General features: G+C 43.5%; 1 protein-coding gene across 1 annotated transcript; it reads right to left on the minus strand.

The window, feature by feature from the left end:
- Nucleotides 1–1412: 1412 nt before the first annotated feature.
- Nucleotides 1413–10297, minus strand: stbd1 (starch binding domain 1). The gene is made up of 2 exons (XM_024430821.2): nt 9887–10297; nt 1413–4016 (listed from the first exon to the last, which is right to left on the minus strand). Exons 1-2 carry the CDS (start codon nt 10158–10160, stop codon nt 2359–2361), a joined length of 1932 nt encoding a protein of 643 aa, XP_024286589.1. The 5' UTR covers nt 10161–10297; the 3' UTR covers nt 1413–2358.
- Nucleotides 10298–12682: the final 2385 nt, after the last annotated feature.

Below are 12682 nucleotides of genomic sequence, written 5' to 3' on the forward strand. Positions count from 1 at the left end.
GTGCAATGAACTCTGAACCCTCTACGTCCCAGTCATGGGGGAGGGTTATTAGCTCACAGAACGTGACTGCAGCACGTAAAAAAAAATCTGTCCTTGGTTGCAACACTCACTACCGAGTTCCAAACTGCCTCGTAGCAACATCAGCACAATAATTGTTGAGTTTCATGAAATTGGTTTCCATGGCCGAGCAGCTGCACACAAGCCTAACATCACCATTTTTTATTTTACCTTTAACTAGGCAAGTCAGTTAAATTATTTACAATGACAGCCTTAGTAACAGTGGGTTAACTGCCTTGTTCAAGGGCAAAAACGACACATTCGTACCTTTTACCAGTGTGATTCAATCTTGCAACCTTTCGGTTACTAGGCCAACGCTCTAACCACTAGGCTAGAGTGGTGTAACGCTCGCCGCCATTGGACTCTGGCGTGGAAACGCGTTCTCTGGTGTGATGAAATCGCACTTCACCATCTGGCAGTCAGATGGAAAATGTGGGTTTGGCGGATGCCAAATCGAACACTACCTGCCTTAGTGCATAGCACCAACAAAAGTTGAGGAAGAGGTAATGGTCTGGGGCTGGTTGTCATGGTTCGTGCTTGGCTTAGTTCCAGTGAAGGGAAATCCTAATGTGTCAGCATTCAATGACATTCTAGACGATTCATTCTGTGCTTCCAACTTTGTGACAACAGTTTGGGGAAGGCCCTTTCCTGTTTCAGCATGACAATGCCCTCGTGCACAAAGCGAGGTCCAAATAGAAATGGTTGGTTGAGATCGGTGTGGAAGAACGTGACTGGTCTGCACAGAGTCCTGACCTCAACCCCATCAGGATGATGTGGAACAGACTGCGAGCCAGGTCTTAAATAAAAAAAATGGCCAACAGTGCCTGACCTCACTAATGTGCTTGTATGGAAACAAGTCACAGCAATGTGCCAACATCTAGTGGAAAGCCTTGCCTGAAGAGTAGAGGCTGTTATAACAGCAAAGTGTGGGGGGGGGGCAACCAGACCAATGAGCAGGATTTTGAAAGGAGACAGTCAACATACATGAAAGAAAGTATATAAATTAGGCAATAAACCAAGGGGATGACAAATGTTGGCCAATATAACTTGCCCCCCAGTGACTAATTGCTACTATGAACTTCCCAAAGTAAATTGCCGTCATACTCTAGGTGTATTGTTTGATATTGGCCGAGGTGGCTTTTCAGCTGTGTATAACATCCAGGACCCAAACCACACAGTTTATAATGGACTCATACCAAATCCATTGTAACAGGCTTTGGGATGAGTCTGGAAATACTTTGGGATGCCTACAATAAGAATGAGTCTAGGAAGGACTGCATTCCAGGAAAATATGTTTATTGGGTAATAGGACAGAACACTACTTAAGCTAAAATATATAACAGTAGTACGTTAACCACATTGCAATCATAAGACATTTTATTATTAAAAGATTAGAACCAAGACACCATCAATTGTGCTAAAATAAAATCTAAGTAAACCAAACCAAAGTGAGTAAACATGTCAAAAACATTCATGAACACTGATTATGTATTATCAAAAAGGTTAAGGGACCTGGTGAAGCTAGATACAAATATAATTCAAGAAAGCTAAGATCTGATGTAGAGATATGACATTTAAAATTCCAGCATCACAGTATTTGCATAATAACAAGTCGCTGACCTATATCGGTTGACGGTTACGAGTACACTTCTACTTCTGGTAAATATAAACAGCCCATTTCACAAATCACAAAAAGACAGCCTGAGTAACTGCAGTAAAATATGTCAAATACATGGATAACACTTATTGCAGTGATTATTGCTATACTGCCACAGCACAAATAATGCTGGTGTCAAAGCCTAACGTAGTACAGAGCTGCTCTAGTCAAAGTAGTGAATCATCATCCTACATTGGACAATATCCAAGCGCCATACTAAATTGACATTCATCCAACTCTACCTTCGCATTACATCATTGACTTAAGACGTGCCACTTGATTAATAGTTGTGTTGCAATAATGCAGTACATAAAAAGGACCAGAGCCCTAATTAGATACTTTACCCAAAGTGTACACTCAATTACTTCCCTGTAAAAAGAAAAGGATCGGAGTACGGAATATGTTGGAAACTGCTTTTTAAAATGCAAAGGAAAAAAAAAAGTGTGAATTAGTGCACAGGGTGAAGGGTAAGAAATTGGGACGCAACCAAGTCCTCTATGATCGACCCCTTGCGCCAGTCAGTCCTCTTCCTATGCAAGAGTCACACACTACTAATACCACTTAGAATAGATTACTAGTACACTTCTTAGAATGCTACTAAAGAGAATGACTAGTGCCATTCACTTCTCCCACTGGTTGCGCACTCAGAGGATGCCCCACCATCTGTTGAGGTTCACCACTCCACCGCCATGACCCGTTTCCAGGTGTCTATTCTCACTCTCCTCCCAGCGTTGGATTTCTCCATTCTCCACCAAAACGAACTTCCACTCCACCAGTTTCTCCGCAGGGAGGGCGACCCAGCTGGCCCAGAACCCGTCCTGGCCCCTCTCCAGCGGAACAAAGTCCTTCCAGCTCCCCAGCTCCGGTTGGTTCCCAGTCACAGCCAGTTCCTGCCGGGGAGACAGGGTGAGATAGTGGATACAGAACCTCACCTGTACTGCATGGGGTTCGTTAGGAAGCACAGCTGCCATTTTATTCTCCTGCAGGTCTCCATCTAGTGATACAGGTGTGGTTTCAGCTTCTTTGACCTTTGATGTGGGCGTTTCAGTGATTGTTGAATCGTCTGCATTGTGCTGCGTTTCTGTGGGATGATGCTTCGCCTCGGCAGAGCTGTCGGACGAGTGGCTTATCCTCACCCGGGGAGTGTCAGCGTTACCCTCTGCATCTGTGACACTTACAGTCATCCATTCATTGTAGTCCATAGTGGCTTCCATGATGTTTATTTCAACTTCCTGACAACTGCTCTCTACCCGTGTGTCCATGCTCTTATCAACCCCCTCTCCCTTCTGCTCAGAAATCACATGGGTGTCTCGAGCTTCCGTCGGCTCCCTGCTTAACCCTTCCATCGCGTTGTCACGAAGAACACAGTCTCTGTTTGGATCAGTGCAGAGACTGTCTGGCTGTTGGTCAAACACTTCCTGGGGGTTGCTCGTCATCCTCGCTGTAGGGTCAATCCCTGTTGACAACAGGCTCAAAGCTGGAATACGAGCGTCTCTTTTCGCCACCCATGCATTTGCCACGTCACAATATTCGAAACCTGCTGAACAATCGTCCACTTGCGGGAAGTGACTGTAGAGATCCTCAACCATCGCTTCCATGTCATCCTCCATGGTTCTAGACTTCTCATAGTCCGCCACATGGCTGGTCATCATGACAGCGCCTGGGCATTTTCCTTCCTGGATCTCCGTAACAGACAGTTGGTCAGGTTCTTGTAGACCAGAGTCAGTCAACATGTCAGGGAGATTTTCATTGACTTGTGGAGCTTCCTGAGGGTTGTTGGCAAAGGTAAGTGGATGGCTAGCCACAGACTCCTCGGTGCGCTGACAACCATTCCTCAGGTCAACTTCCTTCAAACCCTCCTCTTCCGGGTGATACAAGTCTGTAGCCTTCGTCTGTCCAGATTGACTGTTTATGTCACTGAGGGAATGGTGACTGGTAGCCTGTTCCTCCTCATCCAGGGTATTGTCAGTCCGAGACAGTGTGTCATCCTGACACAAGCCTCCACAGACCTGACATAGGCCTTCATAATGATGAAATAAGACTCTGTGCTCTTCAGGTGGAGAGCAGAGGTGAAACTCAGCATAAGGACCGTCGCTCTTCGTCGTTCTTCTCCGTCTAAGGGTTTGTAGATCCTCATTGGTTGTTGGGATACCCTCAATGGGTTCAACATCCTCATTGGTTGTTGGGATACCCTCAATGGGTTCTACATCCTCATCGATTGTTGGAATCCGTACCATGGGCTCCCTCTTCCATCCCTCTCCATCCCAGCTCTCCAGTGCCTCTGGAATCACCTCAGTCTCCTCTAGAATAGAAGCAGATGCAAAATGAGTGATCAGTCTACATCCTCACATTCTAAAAAACACCCATCGAATTAGGAATAATGACAGGAACCTTCAGGACAGTATTTAAAACGATTTTTTATAAAGTAAGCCGTTTTGGTAGGGCAGTTGGTCAACCATGGTCAGCCAGTGCTGTGATAAGATCATGTCGAACAACAAAGTCAAAGATTATGTGCACTGTGTAAGCTAGCCAACCAGTGAGGAGCTAGCCAACCAGTGAGGAGCTAGCCAACCAGTGAGGAGCTAGCCAACCAGTGAGGAATGATCATTTTAAAAAGTAACATTCCGTTCAAAACAAGGCCATCAAGCCTTAGTCATATTGATAGTCAAGTCATAGTGGATGAAAAATCAGATAAGACTTAGACAAGTTGTAAATGCAACAAGTACTTTATATTGTATCTATACTGAACAACAACTATAAGATTTCAAAGAGTTAGTTCTTAAGGAACTCAAATAAATGCATTAGGCCCTAATCTACAAAATGCACATGCCTGGGAATACAGATATGCATCGGTTGGTCACAGATGCCTTTAATAAAAAAATAAAATTTTTAAAAATGTAAAAAAGGGGCGTGGATCAGAAAACGAGTCAGTATCTGGTGTATCCCACATGCAGGGCGACATCTCCTTCACAGAGTGGATCAGGCTGTTGATTGTGGCATGTGGAATGTTGTCCCACTCCTCAATGGCTGTGCGAAGTTGTGGGATGTTAGTGGTAACTGGAACACGCTGTCGTAAACGTTGATCCAGAGCATCCCAAACATGTTCAATGGGTAACATGTCTGGTGAGTATGCAGGCCATGGAACTAGGATAGTTCGCTTCCAGGAATTGTGTACAGATCCTTGCGACATGGGGCCGTGCATTATCATACTGAAACCTGACGGCGGTGGATGAGCGGCACGACAACGGGCCTCGGGCTCTCGTCACAGTAGCTCTGCATTCAAAATTGCATTCGAAAAAATTGAATTGTGTTGGTTGTCCATAGCTTATGCCTGCCCATACCATAACCCCAGCATGGGGCACTGTTCACAACACCCGGTTGGACGTACTGCCATATTCGCCAAAACGACGTTGGAGGCTTATGGTAGAGAAATTAACATTAAGTTCTAGCAACAGCTCTGGTGGACATTACTGCAGTTACCATGCCAACTGCACACACCCTCAAATCTTGAGACATGTGGCATTCAGAGTGGCCTTTTGTCCAACACAAGGCTTGTGTGTAATGATCATGTTGTAATGACTTGTTGATATGCCACACCTGTCAGCTGGATGGATTATCTTGGCAAAGGAGAAATGATCACTAAACATGTACACAAATGTGCGCAAAATTGAATTAAGCTCTGTGCATAGGGAAAATCATATCAGCTCATGAAACCAACGCTTATATTTCAGTGTAATAACTCAGCTTCCAAGAGACGTTTATGGTCAGAGTGCCACCAATAGATTATACTGCAGAAAAGTGGTATTAAGACAAACTATAATTATAAGACAATTTTAGGCTGACAATTCTATTACACTTCTGATATGTAACATGCCTTTGTTTATAGCACCTGTCCAGGGATATTCAGAAGTCAAAGCCTGGAGGGCCACAGTACCGCTGGTTTTCTATTCTAACTGGTGTCCCAGGTCTGAATTAGTCCCATTATAAAACGCTATTAAAAGGAAGCCAAACATGAAACTGGCTACACAGGCCAGATTTGAATAACCCTGGCTATTCTGCCATTCACTCCAATTAGACTGGTTTGGAGCATGGGTCGATATAGCTGCGACCTAAAATACGATCTATTCTAGTAGAACGGGATAATTCTAAACTCAGCAACAAAAGAAACGTCCCTTTTTCAGGACCCTGTCTTGCTAAGATAATTAATAAAAATCCAACTTCACTGATCTTCATTGTAAAGGGTGTGAACACTGTTTCCCCATGCTTGTTCAATGAACCACAAACAATTAATGAACATGCACCTGTGGAACGGTCGTTAAGACACTAACAGCTTACAGACGGTAGGCAATTAAGGTCACAGTTATGAAAACGTAGGACACTAAACAGGCCTTTCTACTGAAAAACACCAAAAGATCCCCAGGGTCCCTGCTCATCTGCGTGAACATGCCTTATGCATGCTGCAAGGACGCATGAGGACTACAGATGTGGCCAGGGCAATACATTGCAATGTCCGTACTGTGAGACGCAGACGGACAGCTGATCGTCCTCACAGTGGCAGACCACATGTAACACCTGCACAGGATCGGTACATCTGAACAGCACACCTGCAGGACAGGTACAGGATGGCAACAACTGCCGAGTTACACCAGGAACGCATAATCCCGCCATCAGTGCTCAGACTGTCCGCAATAGGCTGAGAAGCTGGACTGAGGGCTTGAAGGCCTGTTGTAAGGCAGGTCCTCAGCAGACATCACAGGCAACAACATCGCCTATGGGCACAAACCCACCGTCGCTGGAACAGACAGGACTGGAAAAAGTACTCTTCACTGACGAGTCGCGGTTGCGTCTGAGCAGGGTAATGGTCGGATTCACGTTTATCGTCGAAGGAGTGAGCGTTACACCGAGGCCTGTACTCTGGAGCGGGATCGAGTTAAAGGTGGAGGGTCTGTCATGGTCTGGGGCGGTGTGTCACATCATCGGACTGAGCTTGTTGTCATTGCAGGCAATTCCAACACTGTGCGTTACAGGAAGACATCCTCCTCCCTCATGTGGTACCCTTCCTGCAGGCTCATCCTGACATGACCCTCCAGCATGACAACTCCACCAGCCATACTGCTCATTCTGTGTGTGATTTCCTGCAAGACAGGACTGTCAGTGTTCTGCCATGGCCAGAGAAGAGCCTGGATCTCAATCCCATTGAGCACATCTGGGACCTGTTGGATCGGAGGGTGAGGGCTAGGGCCATTCCCCCCCAGAAATGTCAGGAAACTTGCAGGTGCCTTGGTGGAAGAGTGGGGTAACATCTCACAACAATAACTGACAAATCTGGTGCAGTCCACGAGGAGATGCACTGCAGTACTTAATGCAGCTGGTGGCCACAACAGATACGGACTTACTTTTGATTTTGACCCCCCCCCCTTTGTTCAGGGACACATTATTCCATTTTTCTAAGTCACAAGTTGGGAAGTTGTTCAGTTTGTGCCTCAGTTGTTGAATCTTGTTATGTTCATACAAATATTTACACATGTTAAATTTCCTGAAAATAAAACAGTTGACAGTAAGACTTTTTTTGTTGCGGGTCATTCTGGTGGCTAAACAGAGCCTTACACCCTAGTTTCCACTTACCAACAAAAAAGTTAAATTCAAGATATATAGATCTATAGATCTATATATATAATCTCTAGGAACACTACTTGCCAGTCGTCGGGTAAAATGTGTCCGTCGCTGTCAAATATACGTTGGAATCCAACTTGTCCAAACCACAATCCTGCTGTGTTAGGCAATGGAATGACATTAGGAAGAGACTCCTGCGGCACGTGGTCTACGACGTAATCTAGCACCAGCGACACAGCAAAAGGGTAAATCTATTTGAATTCAAATCACTGTTACAGAACCCCTTTCAACCTTCTATATGTATTTGCCCGTTTTAGAAGTGACTTTGGACCTGAATGCTCAGTCATAGGATAAAAAGGGGCTCAAAGTTGACCTAAGGTTTTGAATACCCCACCATACAGGAAGTGGTCAGTGACTCATGGTATGTAAAGTTGTTTAAATCAAAAGGGAGTCTAGTGATTGAATTCATATGGATTTACTCAGGAATGCAGTGTGGCTCAGACAAAAGTTGGGAGTCAGACTTGTCCCTTGCTTTCAAATAAACATTTGACAGCCGATAGTGTTGAGATTATAGATATGAAATTTGTTGACAGGAAAAACTAATTTACAGTTCAGGCAGACACAGCCGATTATGTTTTTCATTGATGAAGTCTCATCTCTATGTTGCTTTCCCAACCATACAGTTGCTCAAAGACCTAACACTTTGATCAGGTCCAATAAGTTCAGTGATTTATACAAATATTTATGGATGGTTTTGGTCAAATCAAAACACGGGTGCTGTCAAAATGTATGAATTTAAATATTTTTATTCCCCCAATTGAATGATCAAATTGGACTATGTAGCCTATAATGTATTCGTCTTCGTCCAATCTTGGTTATTTATTTGAAGCATATTTTTTAATCCAATTGCAGACACTGGCAACTTTGTATCTGCAGTCAGACATCTTGATTCTGTTTAGCCGGTGTGTGTAAAGTGACGCAGAACGGCAAAAAAAAATGTGAACAGCTAATTGAGTACAAGTGGCCCGAGGGGGGAATAAATAAAATCGGTAACTAAGCGTTTAAGTGCAACTTTATTAAAGATGGTTTGGGGAAACAGCGTGGAGATTTAACGATGCGCCTACAGTCTAACGATGATCTTTGCCTTAGATGCTGTCGTGAATCCGGGACCTGGTCAGTTTGCCAAATATTTAAAATGTATCCTACACGTTATTTTATTTAACTAGGCAAGTAGGTGAAGAACAAATTCTTATTTTCAACCACTAGGCTACCCGCCGGTTACTGGTCCAACCACTAGGCTACCCGCCGGTTACTGGTCCAACCACTAGGCTACCCGCCGGTTACTGGTCCAACCACTAGGCTACCCGCCGGTTACTGGTCCAACGCTCCAACCACTAGGCTACCCGCCGGTTACTGGTCCAACGCTCCAACCACTAGGCTACCCGCCGGTTACTGGTCCAACCACTAGGCTACCCGCCGGTTACTGGTCCTACGCTCTAACCACTAGGCTACCCGCCGGTTACTGGTCCTACGCTCTAACCACTAGGCTACCTGCGGCCAAAAGTTTGGTATAGAGATGCGTTTTTATACATTTTATTAATGGACATAGTACAACCTTTGGTAGGTAGGCTGCTGGCAGGCTTCGGCACAACGAAGTAAATATTTGATTCTGATGGGGTACAATATTTGATATTTTTTATAAACCAAAAAGGTATAGTTCACCCAGATTACACATTGGTTTACGGTCAATGGACAGGGTATAACATTACTTAATGCTTTGGCTTAGTTTCGCGGACACCGTTTCCACATGCTAACATTGTAGCATTTGTAGAGAACACATACACACCTAACAATCCCATGTGGCACAAAGTCCATTCACGGTATGACCATTAGCATTTCCCCCCCACATGTCCAGTCCAAATCATCCAAAAGCACCTGAAATTGATTGAAGCTCAAAGTCACTTACAGATAAATTGTACATGATGCGAAAAATACTAATAACCAAACACAACATGAATGGGATTTGTGCCACAAATGCTAAAAGTGCCAGGGACACTGAAGCAAAGCGTGGACTGTGATCACATCGTGTCCATGGACTCCTTACAAGGTAGCCTAGCGGTTAGAGCGTTGGGCCAGTAACCGAAAAGGTTGCTAGATACGATGTCCAAGCTGACAGGGTAAAAAAATAAATAATAATAATAATCGTCGTTCTCCCCCTGAACAAGGCCGTCATTGTGATTTAGAATTTGTTTAACTGACTTACCTGGTTAAATAAAATACTAAAAAGTAAAACAAATGTAATTTGGGTGAACCATCCCGTTAGTTCCGTCTCATGCGCACTCAGTTGAAGGAGACCTGCGCACACGTGTGTTTGTAGGCATGGCTGTAGCAGGAATCTAGCATCATGGAGGGTCTTTCAAAACAGAACGAGCAAAACAGAACGAGCAAAAGCAAAACAGAACGAGCAAGATAATCTTACTATACGAATGGTTGCTTATTTGTCTTAATTCAAATCATACCCAATCAGAAAATGGGATAACAAATAAAATGTTGATTTACCTGTTGACTCGACACAAGAGAGGGGTGCTTCTTCGGTTGTAGTCTCCTTTCCGTCTTTTTCAGTTTCATCTTCAACCTTTCTTCTCGGACCTTTCAGTGTCTGTATAGATCTGTATATGATCAGTGCAGCCCATACAGACATCATGGCAATAATAGCGAGAACCACTGCAATCATCCAATCACTCATACAATACAACGCAGTTAAATCCCCAGCACGGTTTTCAAACGCGACGGTTTTACTTTTCTTGATAGTCATTTCTGAAGCTTCGGTCATCGATAGGAGAGAGCCAGGTACAAGCAACGTGATCGCATATAAACACGCGAATACCCACACGCGTATGTGTTCTTCTCCCCGCGCGTTCCAAATGACCTCTTATTGCGACACAAACACATCTCAGATCTGCAATCAGGTGAGCCCGCTGACAATTGGCTGATTCGAATCATGGGCTGCGTTTACACGGACGGGCCAAATTCGGATATTTTTTTGTTGTTGTTGAGTAATTTGACTTTTGACCAATAAGATCAGCTCTGAAAAATATCTGACGTGAAAAGATCTAATGTGATTTGTCAAAATACCAATTAGTGGGGGGAAAAAAATATCAGAATTGGGCTGACTGTGTAAACGCAGCCTAGGGTAGGGTTTCCCAAACTGGGTCCTGGGCGTTGATCAAGGGAGGCAATCCAATCAAAATATTGCACATTTCTTTCGCTCAAGCACCTCCTCAATTAGCCTGTATTTTAAACCAAAATGAGACAACATAAATCACTCAGTCAAACAACAATACAATTAATTGCAGACAGACACACCTTGAAAATAGTTAAAACAATATTTTAATGATTGTGTGTTGCATTGGTCATGTTATATGGAAATTGATGCTTTGTGATACAAATTGATACCTTTTTTTGTATTATAGTGGACCTGCTCACACTTATGTAATTATGCATTATTAGTGTGTGGGTGGTATGGGCCTTGATCATGAATAATCCAGTATAATCGGGATCTTATTATTTGACATGACCATTTATTTCAATACTTACAATTGAGAACTCGTTCCTTTCCAGCATGTCAACATTACTCATACTGTAAATGAAATGTACGAATCTTCTGCCATCTAGTGGAAAAAAAGGGATAGGTCCCACAATCCGTGTATTTGGCCTTAATAGGCTACTGAACTGCAAAACAAATATATACAAATGTATCAAGGATAAATCATTGACCAGAAACCAGTGTCGGACATTCATACGTGAATACGTCATTTGTTTATCTGTATTATTGCGTCAGTATCATCATGTGATGAAAAGCCAATCGTTTTTCAGTTTACCTGTAGTTTGTGTTTGATATCACTCTGGCATAATCCAAATTAATCTCGATGGGTCATTATTGACGTTTAGCGTCGGCAGGGACAGAGTCCTCTGTTTTTTTTTTTAAACAGACTGTTGTTGTAATCGATATTCTCTTCAAATTAGGACACTTTGTTATTACTCTTGAGTAAATGAGCTACTTTAAATCGAATCTTATTTTCCAGTCAATCGATGGTGGAGTCTGTGCATGCGCTGCAGTTGTACATCTCGTTCAGAGAAGTATTATTTGCGCCTGTGCCAAACTAGCCACGATAGTTCAAACTGGGGGCCAACACCCATTAACATCAGTGATGTGGACATCAAGGAATTTGGAAGTTCTTGACCCTCTCCACTGCAGCCCCGTCGGTGTGGTGGGGGCGTTCTCCCGCTCTTTTCTTGCACTCCACGGTCAGCTCCTTGGTCTTGCTGACGTCGAGGGAGAGGTTGTTGTCCTTCCACCACACTGCTAGTTCTCTGACCTCCTTGTAGGCTGTCTCATCGCCGTTGGTGATCAGTCCTACCACTGTCCTATCGCGTGGCTTCACAGTGGTAGGTAAACAGGGTCCCACTTTAAAACTGATCTAAATGACACAAATATTGGAATAATGCCATATTTGGACCACATAAAGTTAAACAATGTTGGAATGATGTTACATTATTTATAAATACAATAATTTATTAATTTCGACAATAAACAGTAAAATCCCAGGTCAGAGAGATAATATCAACATAATATTCAGTGCTCTCCACTTTCAGTACAATGAAGCCTGTTTCTTTGTGATGTTTTCTGTCCTCATGGAAAGCTGAGAAAGGCTGTTTGCAGATGAAGTTTCGACATGCTAATGAATGTCCCAAGAGACTACGGGTCGGTTTTGCGGACACAGATTAAGCCCAATCCTAGACTAAATTGCACTTTTAAACGGGAAAATTGAAATTGCATTACTCAGACATGGTTTAAAATAGACTCTCAGAATTTCCCTAGTCTAGATTTAAAAAGTCAGATTTCAGGACGAGTTAATTTAGATCTAAGTGAAGGATTGAATTAAACCTGGCCTGAGTCAGTTTTGACTTCAGATTAATAGATATAGGTCCCCAGGTTGACCTTGACAATGGAGGAAAATGGTTGACCTGGACTATTTCAATGACTATCACAGAGCACCACCAAGGGCAGACAGAGGGGCGGTTATAGACAGGAGTAACCCACTGAATGATTTGGTTTATATCAATTTCCTTGACCTTATCCACATATACAAAGAAAATGCAGCTGATATTTGTTTGCTTGAGCCAAGGCTTTGATCTGACATCCTCGGGGAAGGCCCATCCCTCCTTCCCTACTGATCACCTTGAGGTTTTTGGCATCTGGAACTTTCCATTGTGAAACAGAAGATTTGTGTGGTGTATGTGAACTGACTGTATGCAGAATAGTCCACAAGGTCTGCAATGCTATATACATGT

The sequence above is a fragment of the Oncorhynchus tshawytscha genome, linkage group LG09 (assembly GCF_018296145.1).
Source record: "Oncorhynchus tshawytscha isolate Ot180627B linkage group LG09, Otsh_v2.0, whole genome shotgun sequence".
In the NCBI taxonomy this organism is placed as follows: domain Eukaryota; kingdom Metazoa; phylum Chordata; class Actinopteri; order Salmoniformes; family Salmonidae; genus Oncorhynchus; species Oncorhynchus tshawytscha.

What these genes read in the sequence shown, in the direction of transcription:
- stbd1 (XM_024430821.2), bottom strand. Translation starts at nt 10,160, where the DNA reads ATGACCGAAGCTTCAGAAATGACTATCAAGAAAAGTAAAACCGTCGCG. An exon ending in CTCTTGTGTCGAGTCAACAG is followed by an intron (nt 4,017 to 9,886) that starts GTAAATCAACAT and finishes CTTCTATTCTAG; the next exon opens with AGGAGACTGAGGTGATTCCA.